This window comes from Mustela putorius, unplaced genomic scaffold, assembly GCF_011764305.1.
Source record: "Mustela putorius furo isolate JIRA1106 unplaced genomic scaffold, ASM1176430v1.1 tig00000275_pilon_pilon_pilon, whole genome shotgun sequence".
NCBI lineage: Eukaryota > Metazoa > Chordata > Mammalia > Carnivora > Mustelidae > Mustela > Mustela putorius.
In genome coordinates this window covers 32,204,217-32,217,332 of record NW_025421341.1, presented here as the reverse complement: position 1 = coordinate 32,217,332, position 13,116 = coordinate 32,204,217, and the positions used below count along the sequence as shown (strand labels likewise).

Sequence of the window (13,116 nt, the reverse complement as noted above, 5' to 3'; positions counted from 1 at the left end):
GCTAACTGAGTCATATGGGTGGGCTCTAATCCATTCTGACTGTTGTTCTTAAAAGAGGAGGAAATGTGTGGACACATGGAGAGACGCCAGAAGTGGGCACACACACACAGAGGACAGGCCCTGTGAAGACACAGTGGGGTGGCCATCTGCAAGCCAAGGAGGGAGGCCTCAGAAGAAACCAACCTGGCCAGCACCTTGAGCCTGAACTAGCCTCCAGAACTAGGAGAAGGTCTATTCCCGGTATTGCAGTCATCCAGTCTGTAGTACTCTCATGGCAGCCGAGCACACTCATGCAGTTTTATGTGATGTGTTCCTCCAGAGCTGCTTATAACTACCATAAGTATAAATATACTAGTAAGTTCTGGAATTTACTCCTTGTGTTCTTATATGAATTTAGAGCCATGAAAATAAAGTTTGAGCACAGTAATTTTGTTATTTAAACAATATTCCTTCATCAGAAAATGTATTTTCATTCATTTTAACAAACATATACTAACTGCCTACCATGAACCTGATCTTGAAAAAGGATTGATTAATAAGATGTGGTCCCTGGGCTTGAAAAACTGTCTTAAAAGTATCAGTCTGGTAGTGTGACCAGACTTGGTGTAAGGGCTTTCTTCCCCCTCTGGAAGAAACCATTGATGAGAAAGCTGAACTCTGTTAGGACCAGATTTGTAATTAAGAAGGATCTGTTGTACGGGTGCCTGGGTGGCTCAGTGGGTTAAGCCGCTGCCTTCGGCTCAGGTCATGATCTCAGGGTCCTGGGATCGAGTCCCACATCGGGCCCTCTGCTCAGCAGGGAGTCTGCTTCCTCCTCTTCTCTCTCTCTGCCTGCCTCTCTGCCTACTTGTGATCTCTCTCTGTCAAATAAATAAATAAAATCTTAAAAAAAAAAAAAAGAAGGATCTGTTGTAGAATTTACCTTGTCCCACTCCCTAAGAGTTCTTTCAAATAATTCATACAGCAACTATTTACAGAGCTATGTATTGCTCTAGGTAGGTGCCAAAGACCCACTGGTAAGTAAAGCAAAGTCTTTACCATAAGGGAATTTACATTCTAGTGATGGAGACCGACAATAAATGAACAAATAACATAGATTATATCATGTGGTAAAAAGTGTTATGAGAGATCCGGTCTTCCAGGCTAAGGAAGAGGAGATTGTTATTTTATATGGTAGTCAGGGAAACACTCTCTATTAAGGTAGTTTCAGCAGACATCTGAATGAAGAGCAAATCATGGGGACATCTGGGAAAATATATTCTTAACAAAGGGAATAGCAAGTGCAAAGGCCCTGAGGTAGGAGCATGCTTGGTTTATTCAAGAAGCACCAGGGAGGCCAGTGTGCCTTAGAGTACACAAGAGAGGAGAGTGGCTGAAGATCACTATAAGATTTGGATTTTTACCCTAAGTGAGATGGGAAGCCACTGAAAGTCTTAAAGCAGATAAGTAATGTGACCTGATATATGTCTTGAAGGGCTGATACTGGCTACTGTGACAAGACCACACTATTGTAGGGCAAGGGTAGGAAAAGTGAGACCAGTTAGAAGATTAACTCAATAATCTGGTTGAAAGGTTGTTGTTGGTTGGACCAGAGTTGGAATTGGTGAGAAACATTCTTTTTTTTTTTTTTTTGGGGGGGGGTTTTATTTATTTATTTGACAGAGAGAAATCACAAGTAGATGGAGAGGCAGGTAGAGAGAGAAGCAGGCTCCTTGCTGAGCAGAGAGCCCGATGCAGGACTCGATCCCAGGACCCTGAGATCATGACCTGAGCCGAAGGCAGCGGCTTAACCCACTGAGCCACCCAGGCGTCCCGGTGAGAAACATTCTGTATTAGTTATCTACTGTTGAGTAACAAATGATTACCAAATTTACCAGCTTAAAACAACAAACATTTATTTTCTCACAGTTTCTGAGATTCAGGAATGTGGGAGTGGGTGGTTCTGGCTCAGAGTCTTTTTCTCCTGAGGTTCAGTCAAGACCTTATGTGGGTCTGCATGATTTGAAGCCTTGACAGTGGTTCTAGGGTCCAGATTCAAGAAAGCTCCTGAATATGGCAGCTGACTGAAGGCCTCAGTTCCTCATCACACGCGCCTCTCCACAGGACTGCCTTGAGCCACAGCAGCCAGCTTCCCCCAGAGCAAGTGAGAGAAAGAGGGAAAAGAGAAAAGTCAGACGTCGTAGTGTCATTTATAACCTAACCTCCAAAGTGACACAACATCAGTCCTGCCAGATTGTACTGGTCACACACGCTGACCGAGTACAGTGCGGGAGAGGATGACACAAGGCTGTGAACACTGAGAGGTGGGCATGTTTAGGAACCATCTTGGAGGCTGTGAACCACTGTTCAGATTCTGGTTTTGTTGATGGATGACATCAAGCATGTGAGAGAAAGAAAGAGACCAAAGCTAACTGTAGGATCTGGACCTTTTTTTTTTTTTTTTTTTTTTTTTTTTTTTTGGCAGGAGGGAAGATCAGGAGCTATTTTTGGACATGTTACATTTGAGAGCCCATTAGAAGTAACTCAAGTGGAGATGTCAAGGGAGCAGCCAGATAAAAATCTGAGTGGGGAGTTTCTGGGGAGATGGGCCAGCTGGAGATATCATTTTGGGACTTGTCAGTGTATGATGGCATTTAAAGCCGGAGCCCAGATCCAATCCCCCAGGAGTTAAGCCCAGACAGACAAGAGAACAGGCACTGGAGCTAACCCTAAGCCCCCAACGGTTAGATGTGCCGAGAAGAGGAGGAGCTGACAAGGATGCTGGGAAGGGACCAGTGAGGCAGGAAAAGAACCAAGAGCTTGGTGCTCCTGGAAGCCAGGAGAAGAAAATGTCCCCTCCAAGTTCAGTGCTGCTGAGAGATCAAGGAAGTAAGAGTGACATGGTTCCAGTCCTCTGCCAGGACACCAAGGGTGACCCAGATTCTAGAGACCTATTGTCAGTGTGTACCATATGAGTTGGAGAGGAACTTCAGGTGAGAAAAACCTTGGGGGGGATCTTGGGAATATGATAAGAAGCGAATGGGAAAAATCAAACCAAGTCAAACATCAATACTTAAAAACAGCAAATAATGATTATGAGTTGACTATGTAGTATGTGTGGCTCTAAATATGGTTCAGGTGTCAGATCACTGAATGCCCACAGCGACCACATGGAATAACCGTTTTTTCCCCAGGTATGAGGAGAAAGTGGGCTTACAGAGGGAGTCAGGGTCAGCCTGTGGTCACACAGCTGGGTTGGGGCATCAACAGTTCAAATTCTGGCCACTGACCGCTGAGCCTCTCACTGGGCCCAGCACACACCTCTTCTGCTGGAGGGATGCCTTCTGAGGGATTCCTTAAGGACCACGGAGGAGGAAGGGGAAAATAATATCGCTGTCTGGAGTTTTCTCCTCTGCCAGAGACCCAGATGCTGTAGAAGTCTAAAAAGTGAAACACAGGTGCCTTTGAACTTCCCAGGTGATTTAATTCAGTGTCTCAGTGCTACTCCTGTCCAGAGGCCACCAGCCAGTCTTGAGACTGCAGCTCTCAGACTGCTATCCTATTTTATTTTATTTTTATTTGCTTTATTTTATTTTATTTTATTTTAGAGATTTTATTTATTTACTTGAGAGAGAGCAAGAGTGAGAGAGGGCACAGAGGGAGAGAGAGAGGCAGACTCCGGCTGAGCAGAGAACCCTACGTGGGGCTCGATCCCAGGACTCTCGGAAATTACTATCTGAACGGAAGGTTGATGCTTAACTGACTGGGCCCCTCCAGCTGCAATTTTAAAAGTCCCACCTTATTGCCTATTTTCCCAGGATCAGGAACCCCACAAGTGTTATCCCCAAGCCACTGTTGCCCCACCCCCCCACCCCTATATCCTGGCAGGGGGCAGGGGTGTGGGAGGTATCTGGGGCAAGCAAGAGACTGTACTCAGAACACAAGCAATGCCAATGTCCCTTGCCAGATTTTGTGATTGGAAAATCACATGGTCTGTCCGTGAATATTTCTTGCTTAGACATAAGCTTTGTGGTAGTTACTACTATGCTCAGAAAGTAAATTGGATTCTGACCTAAAAATGAAATGTGTTATATAGAGGTTACTTTATTTTTAAGATTTTAATTGTAAGTCATCTCTATAACCAACGTGGAATAGAGTCACTCCAAGACCAAGAGTCATCCGCTCCAATGACTAAGCCAGTCAGGCTCCCCTATAGCATTTGACTTCATCACTGCAGAAACCTGTCTATTTTACAGTTAAATAAGCAAGGAGTGCCTGGACTGATTTTTATTCAATGAAAAGTGGACAGCCTTTCCCCAACATGGTTCTTTTTAAGTACTTTCTATAAGGAGGTTAACTAAAGAAGATGTATGCAACAACAGGAACTGAAGTCAATCAATCCAGATTTTCAACTGTTTAAGGAAACAAAACAAAACCAAACCCACTCTCTGCCTAAAAAAACAACTATTACATGCTATAATTTAAGCAGTAGAATGTCTTTTAAGAGTGTTGATTATCAAAGATCCAACCAGAATGTGTCTTTAAGAATAAGATTAATGGGGGCGCCTGAGTGGCTCAGTGGGTTAAAGCCTCTGCTTTCAGCTCAGGTCATGATCCCAGGGTCCTGGGATTGAGCCCCGCATCAGGCTCTCTGCTCAGTAGGAAGCCTGCTTCCCTTCCTCTCTCTCTGCCTGCTTCTGCCTATCTGTGATTTCTCTCTGTCAAATAAATAAAATCTTAAAAAAAAAAAAAAGAATAAGATTAATGTACTTGAGGGGCGACTGGGTGGCTCAGTTGGTTAGGCCACTGCCTTTGGCTCGGGTCATGGTCCCTGAGTCCTGGGATCAAGTCCCGCATCGGGGTCTCTGCGCAGGAATTCTGCTTCTCTCTCTGACCCTCTCCCCTCTCATGATCTCTCTCATTCTCTCTCTCAAATAAAGAAGGAAAATCTTTTTAAAAAATAAATAAAATAAGTAAATAGAACTTCTAAACTTAAAAAGAAATAAAAAAGGTTCATGCACTTGATTTTTCCACTCTTGGTGTTTAGTCCTGGCAATGCCCGTAATTAGCAGTGGTACCCTGGAAAGGCATATCTATTCTTAACTTCATTAGTGAAATGAAGATAATACTGGTTATTTCACAAGGATATTGTAATGATAAAATGAGAACGCATATATAAAAGTTTGATATTAACTCCTAATAAAATAAAAATTTCTAAAATGACTTCTAGTTTTCCATTTTTGTACTGAAGGTAAATAATTATTAAGGAGGTTAGTTAAAGGGACTCCTTTTAAGAGACACATACTAAAGTGGTTTAGCATGAAAAGATGTTAACAACTGAGATTTGCTTCCAACTAATCCAGTGGGAACAGTGGCTTAGTGTGGAGATTTGGGCCACATTTTGAGTATCTTAGAAGCCAAGTGATAGGTATCTAGGAGTTTGTTAAAGATCATTTGCTTTTTATTTTTAAAGATTTTATTTATTTATGTGACAGAGAGAGATCTCAAGAGAGCCTAAGCAGGGGAGCAGCAGCAGAGGGAGAGGCTGGCTCTCCGCTGAGCAAAAAACCCAAATGCAGGACTTGATCCTAGAACCATGGGATCATGACCTGAGCCGAAGGCAGAAGCTTAACCAACTGAGCCACCTAGGCACCCCAGATTTTTATTGGAAATTTTCATATTATGAAAGCAAAAATTACAGGGGAAACCGGAGGGCAAACCACGTGCTTCCTGATTAAGGCTACTTCTGAAGCAAACCTTGATGTTAAAAAGAAATGGCAGCAATTTTGCCAAAATGCATGAGAGTCCAAGGATTTGAGAATTTGACTGTGTTTTCAAATAACCTTTCAATGTATTGTTAACTAAAGGAAACCCATTTTAATTCAATGTTGTAGGAAAAAATTATATCTATGCAATTTAAGATTATTAATGGAATCGACACTTTAACCTGGAATCTTAAACACTTGAAGATTTTTCGCAAGAGAAATTTCAGGATATGTTAGTAATTATCAGTCTTTGAGTACATAATAATATATCAGTATTTCAAATGGCGATATGCTGGCTATTTCTGTGACAAAATCTGTCACTAATTAAAGGAAATTAAGCAGGAAGTACGTAACGTGCTTCCTTCCTTACCTTGAAGGTGGGAATTCTCTAGGAACTCTTCATGAGAGTCTTTTGCTTCTCCAGGCTTTGTTGATCGATACTCACTCCTCAGAGAGATCTTCCACCATCTAAAGACTACCTGTGATTGAATAGAGATGGATAGGAATAAAACTGATTCCGAAACCCAATCCCAACAAGTACAGCTTGGTGTGGAATTTTGCAAATTCCCTGCAGTAGCCACTAAGGCTACGTGTCCAATGTCAGCTGTAACTTTGCCATCTGGTGTCACATCACATCAGAAGTGAGGTCTGCGCATCAGTCAACATTCTCCTTAGAGATTGGGGTCACAAATCAAAGTGCTGGAAGGAATCTTAAAAATCTATCATGTCAATCGATGTTAAAATCATGCAGACTAAAATGGCCATTTGTCTCTTGAGGGTCTCTGAGAGTAGGCGTTCTCTAACTTGGGGAGCCAGTTCCAAAGTAATTGCTCCACTCTCTGCCTCCCTTTCTGTCTGCAGGGCAGACACAATGAGTGGATACTTTCCTACAAGACCAGCACCACGGAAAGCACCATTATTATGCTTTGCCTGATGCATGTAAGGGTCATTACACAGGACTCTTCTTGGTAATGGACCTGCTCATGGCCCGTTGGACTTCTAGGAGCCTGTTGGTTTATCTGGAGCAAACCTCATTTCCATGGTTACAGACTGCATGTAAGTTCTATGTTGATTTCACTGCAGTGTCAACTCCTGGCCCCGATGAGGAGCCCCCTGAAGCCTATCCAATTTGTCTCACGTCCTTCAACCTACAATGGAACTGGGGAATTATTGAGATGACAAAGCTTCCACCAACTTGACAAACAAACCAGATTTTTTCCACACTTAGATGTGGGCTATGTGGGAACAGATGGGTAAGGGGACGGTGCCGAGAAACTGGTTGGCTTTCTCATTAACATCGCCGTGTAAGGTTATAGGGATAGTCCGGAAGGCTCTGCCCGAGGCAGAATTGTTAAGCAGGTGCAACTTGCTATGGGCCCTTCCCTTGTTTATAGTTTCCTCTCTCCCATCTCCACCTACCTATCGCTCTCTGGGGTCTACACAGGTCCTGGGTATGCCTTTTCGGGCCACTGCCCTGGTCCCTACAAGCTCTTTGCCCCGTCCCTAGACCCTTCTTGGTGTGGTTCTAGAACCCCTCCTCCCCAGCCTTCAAACTGCCTGACCACCTCATTGCTCATCTCTTCTTTCTCCCTGCTTACAGGCCTGGGCTTCAGCCAGCTTTCCTCTCCTTGTAGAGCTGTCTTCCTGTGCCCTGTCGTCTGCTGAGGTCCTTCTCCCAACCTCCTCCCCTTCCCGGATATCCGAAAGGTAACCACCAAACTCTCAGGACTGTGGAGACTCTTTCTACCATCTTACCTGGCATTCTGCCCAACAGAAAGTATGACTTTTAATTAAAGGCTTACTATTCATATAGGTTTACATATAGAATATATAAGTTACAAACACCTAAAGTCTCACAAAACTTGCAGAAAATACCTTAACCTGACACTTTTGATATTCCTGAGCAGGAGCCTCACCAAAATGGTTCTCTTAAACATCTTTCCACCCCATCCCCACAGAGCTGAGGGTGTTTTGGTCCCTAGGACTGCTGTAACAAAAAACTAAGGGCTTAAATGACAGAATTTATTGCTTCACAGTTCTGGAAAGCTGTTGACAGGTTTGGCATCTCGGAAGCCTCTCTCCTGGGCTGGCAGACGACCACCTTCTTGCTGGGGCCTTATACGGCTTTTCTTCTGTCCGTGTGAATCCCTGGTGTCTGTCTCTTCTTATAAGGATACCGGTCATATTGGATCAGGGCCCCACCTTTATGATCTCATTTAACCTTAATGACCTGTTCAAAGGCCCTATCACCAAATCCCAAGCGTGGGGATTAGGGTTTGGACATAGGAATTTTAGAAAGACACAATTTAGTCTCTAGCAGAATCATCCATTACAGTATCTTTTACTGTATCTCTGTGATACACAGGGACATCAGTAGAAAGAGCACAAATTCTGGAGAGAGACAGAACTGTGCTATTTAATTGCTCTAAACTTCAGTTTCCTTTTTTATTCCCTTTCTATTAGACATCATTGAAATTAACATTAAATATGATAAATATTTCTTTTCTATTGAGGAAAGATGCCAGGCAATCCGAATCTAATGCTGTCTCTATACCACATGATCTGGAACTTTTGAACTAATGGGGAGGTCAGAAATAATTTAGTCCATCTCCTGCAACTCATACAGAGGAGCAAAATGTTTCCAAGAGATTGTGTTAGAAGTGGTGCGTTGTCTCTCTCTACGACCACATCACCGGAGGTATGTTACCGTGAAAGCAAGTCTTGGGTTGAATTCTGCCACAGGAAAGACACCACCAAGCAGGTACCACAAGAGTCCACACTACATTTCTGGAAGCTAAATGGAGTTCCCTCCTCACCGTGCACTTGGGCACACTGTGGGAGCCTTCACAGGGAATTATCTATCTGGGGCAAGTGTGCCCATATTTCAGTGACATAATCAGCTACCCTTCTGGCCAAATCAAGCAACTAAATCCCTGGGGAAGTGAGGATTCCAGAACAAATGGACTTCTAGATGAGGCACTACTCCAGCAAAGTTGTTACCAAGCTTATTTCTTCCATTGTTTGAAAAAAGGCAGAGAGATGTACACAATTGTTAAAATATTTTAAATAAAGTGTTTTAAATTTTAAATATTTTAAAAATATTTTTAAATATTTTTTTAAATTTTTAAATATTTTTACATTTTTAATATCTTTATTTAAAATTTTTATTTTAATATTATTATTTTAAAATCTTAATATTTTTAAATTTTTAAAGATTTTAAATAACTTTAAAATCTTTAAAAATTTAAAAATTTTAAAAAATATTTTAAATAAAATAAAGTAAAAAATTTTTTAAACGGCAGGGAAACACTTCTATAATCTTACTTGTCTCCTATCTTGCACATTACTCATTTCATCAGTGAAAAATTATTCCCGATATTCATTAGACTAATTAATTAGCCCTTCTGTACTGATGTAGGAGGCAGTTCTTGAAATGCTTGCAATACTGTCCTCTACAGGGAGGATTCTCAGGGCACAGACTCAGATTAACTTGCACACAGGTTAACTTGCACACTACTGGCCCCCCTGAGGTATTTAAGGTAAATTACTGAGAATATAACACTTGCCAAAGGAAAGATGACTGGCTAGAACCAGAATCCAAGCCTCCTTACTTCCCACTCAGAAACACAGGGTTTGTTCTGAGGCACAAAGCTTTCTTCAAATATGACCTTTATGCTACGGGTCGGCAGATCAGTTCTACACAGCACAACACAGCAGTCAGAATCACTACTAAGCCTTGTTAAGACTCAATTATGCTCCGTATACTATACTTATTAAAAGAGAAAATTAGATATTTTCTACCACTTATTGCCTCTCAGATTGGTAAAGTTGTGTTTTCGTTGTTTTTTTGTTTGTTTGTTTAAGTGATAAAGCCTAATATTGGTAAGGACAAGGAAAAATAAAAGCCCTTAATGATCATTGAGAAGGGCGTAAACTGATTTGGCAATACTCCTCAAAAACCTAATGTTCATTCCTACCCTTGGACTCAAACATTCTACTTGTTAAGAATTTATCCTCAGGGTGCCTGGGTGGCTCAGTGGGTTAAGCTTCTGCCTTCAGTTTGGGTCATGATCTCAGGGTCCTGGGATCAAGCCCCGCATTGGGCTCTCTGCTCCACGGGGAGCCTGCTTCCCCCTCTCTCTCTCTGCCTGCCTCTCTGCCTACTTGTGATCTCTCTGTCAAATAAATAAATAAAATCTTAAAAAAAAAAAAAGAATTTATCCTCAGGAGTTTATCAGAAATGTGTATAACATGTTTAATGAAGAATAGTTGGGAGAAAGGCAGGCAGGGACAAAAGGCCCCTGCTCTAAGACGTTATCACCCTTAAAAGGATTTGACACCACCCCAAGGAGCCCCACCCTTTCCCACATGATAGGTAGATGACAAAAACCTGATTGAATGACAGGCACATGGAGTTAATCAGATTAAGACAGCCCAAACCAAAAAAACCATAAAACCCCCTAGATCTTGGGGCAGCTGGTCAATTGGTTAAACATCTGCCTTAATCTGAGGTCATGATACCAGGGTCCTGGGATTGAGCCTTGCATGGAGCCTGGCATTGGACTCCCTGCTGAGTGGGGATTGGCTTCTCTCTCTCTCTCTCCCTCTGCAGCTTTCTCTGCTGGTGCATTCTCTCTCTCTCTCTCTCTGTAAAAGAAATAAATAAAATCTTTAAAAAAAAAACAAAAAACACCCAAGATCTAAACACCAAATCGGCAATCCTCATGTGTCCCCTCCCTCTTCAGGAGCTTTGTACTATGGCTCAATAAACTTTGCTTTGCTGCCCACCACTGTTCGTCTGTCTGGTCTACCTCATTCTTCTAAGCAGCATGACCCAGAACCATGGGCACTAAAGAAGAATTCCTGTAACATTTTGATATAAGAATGTTTGTCATAAGTTAATTATGACAATGAAAAATCAGAACTGACCTAAGGGTTTGATAGTTGGGACTTACTGAATAATTATGACACACCTGGAAGATGGAATACTGTGCAGCCAATAAAAGAATACGTGAAAAAATAACACAGAACAATGTTAATGATCATTCATGAAAAGGATCAAAATATATACCACTAATCCAAATATTGAAAGAAAATATTCATATATGCAGAGGGAAGGAAAATCAGTGTAGCAGTAAATGCAACTGTTTCACATGGCAGATCCAGCTTGAAGAAAGCTGAGCTAAGAGGTATCCCCCAAATATTTGTAAAGTAGTTGCTAACAATTCTGGTATTAGCTCATCTTATGCCAAGTCATATATTCATATATAGCTATTGTTACGTATTTATCTCTATTTTGAAAATCTTAAAGTCTATAAATCCTGTTTCTTTTTTATTTTTATTTTTTTTAAAGATTTTATTTATTTATTTGACAGACAGAGATCACAAGTAGGCCAAGAGGCAGGCAGAGAGAGAGGAGGAAGCAGCCTCCCCGTGGAGCAGAGAGCCCGAAGCGGGTCATGATCTCAGGGTCCTGGGATCGAGCTCATTCCAGGACCCTGAGATCATGACCTGAACTAAAATCACAAGTCAGAGGTTCAACAGACTGAGCCACCCAGGCACCCCGAGCATCTTGTTCTTATTAAGTGTGAATGTTTTGTTAATGAACATTCCAGCAAGAAAAGCTGCAGAAAAGTTTGCACTGTTTTCACAGGACTGTTGAGATTTAGCTGGAAAACGGGCTTGACTGTGCTCCCCCCAGGTCTCCTGAATCTCCCAAAGGCCTGTGAGTCATAGGCAACTCTTTATGAATGAGGAAACTGACCCTAATGGCTTAGAAATCTTGTGTATACTCCTGCTGCCGAGGCATCTGCTGACCTTGCCGGTCTAGTTGTCGTGCATTGCTTCATACCTGCTCCAGGAAGGATGGGCAGCGAGCCTTTTTAGAAGGTACATGCCACTATTTGGTAGTTTAGTAGAAATCATGTGACCATTGGTGGAATTCTTAAAAATTTTTATTTATATTTACCGTCTTTTTAGACCTCTTATGTATTTCCAGTAAATCTTTGCAATAAACTTGGAAATTGAGTTTCCTTTTGAAAAAGAGGTCAAAGGTTTCTCACTAATCCCTTGGCACCTCTTCTTTACCATTTATGAAGGCAAGAGGATGAGGCATTTGTTGTTCATCTGGCGAAGGTCCCTAAATGTTAGGCCCTCCCCCCCACTGGGCACGCAACTCACTAGACAGCTCTTGAGGGGTCACTGGGAAAGAAATGGGCCCAGCTGGGCATCTCAGCATCTGACAATATTTGGACAATGCACATCTCGGTCCTCACTCCAGGCTGATATTGTGCTAATCCCACCACTCCCCTAACTGAAAAATCCTTCCACCGGGACAAAAACCAGAGAGAATCTGTGATTAGACAGGTCTGGGTTTAAACCCTGTTGTCTTTTACCCTAGGCAAAGGTCTTCATCTTTTCCGGCCTCAGTTTCATCTCCAAAATGGACATAATGACAATGTCCCCTCACTGACTCGTGGATGGATGACTTGAGATAAATCCAAAGAACCCAGCCGGATGCCAGAGACGGGGTACACCGCAAAGAAGGAGGTCCTTGCCTCTTTCTCCCTTCCCCTCTTGTTCACCTGCTGACTAGTCCCTCATACCTGTAATAGCCAACTCAGCCTCAAATACCAAGTATCTCTTTCCTCCTCAACTATCGAACAATATTTGGTTCTTGATCGTATTCTTCAAAGACATTTATTTCGGGACGCCTGGGTGGCTCAGTTGGTTGGATGACTGCCTTCAGCTCAGGTCATGATCCTGGGGTCCCGGGATCGAGTCCCGCATCGGGCTCCTGGCTCCATGGGGAGTCTGCTTCTCTCTCTGACCTTCTCCTCGCTCATGCTCTCTCTCACTGTCTCTCTCTCAAGTAAATAAATAAAATCTTAAAAAAAAAAAAAAAGACATTTATTTCGGCTTTTCACTCTGACCGGGTATTTGATTTATTAATCATCAATAATCATTAAGAATTGCATGTTCTTTGCTGTATTTCCTCAACAGTTTAATTTTCATCCATCCAGTTAAAAAACAAAGTTGCTCATGAAGGCTTGGAATGACTTGCTAGATACCACACACTCAATGGGGGGTTCCAAATCTTTCTAAGCGTCTAAGAAATAGGTTTGTAAGTTAGCACGTGGCTGTTTCTGCTTTCTCTTGCAGACCACTGTTCTTTTACCAGATCAAATTTCTCCCTGCTTTGGAAATCATATATAATTAGGGGATTTCACACAGTGGAACTGAGATACTGTGTCATGGAGCGTTTGTGGAATCAGATCTTTTATGAGGGGAAGAAGGATTTCGTTTTTAACAGGCCAGCGAGAAATGGAGACGTGAGGACTGCAAGGTAAACCCCGCATGTAACTTTAGCTCT

At 42.3% G+C, this 13,116-nt stretch overlaps 1 protein-coding gene across 1 annotated transcript in view; it reads right to left on the bottom strand.

Moving 5' to 3' along the window:
* The window catches only part of FBXO36 (F-box protein 36), a 93,700-nt gene that overhangs the window by 26,721 nt on the left and 53,863 nt on the right, over positions 1–13,116 (bottom strand). The window contains exon 2 of the mRNA XM_004773418.3: positions 6,115–6,223. Within this exon, the coding sequence (XP_004773475.1) occupies positions 6,115–6,223 (109 nt within the window). The remainder of the gene's footprint in view (positions 1–6,114; positions 6,224–13,116) is intronic.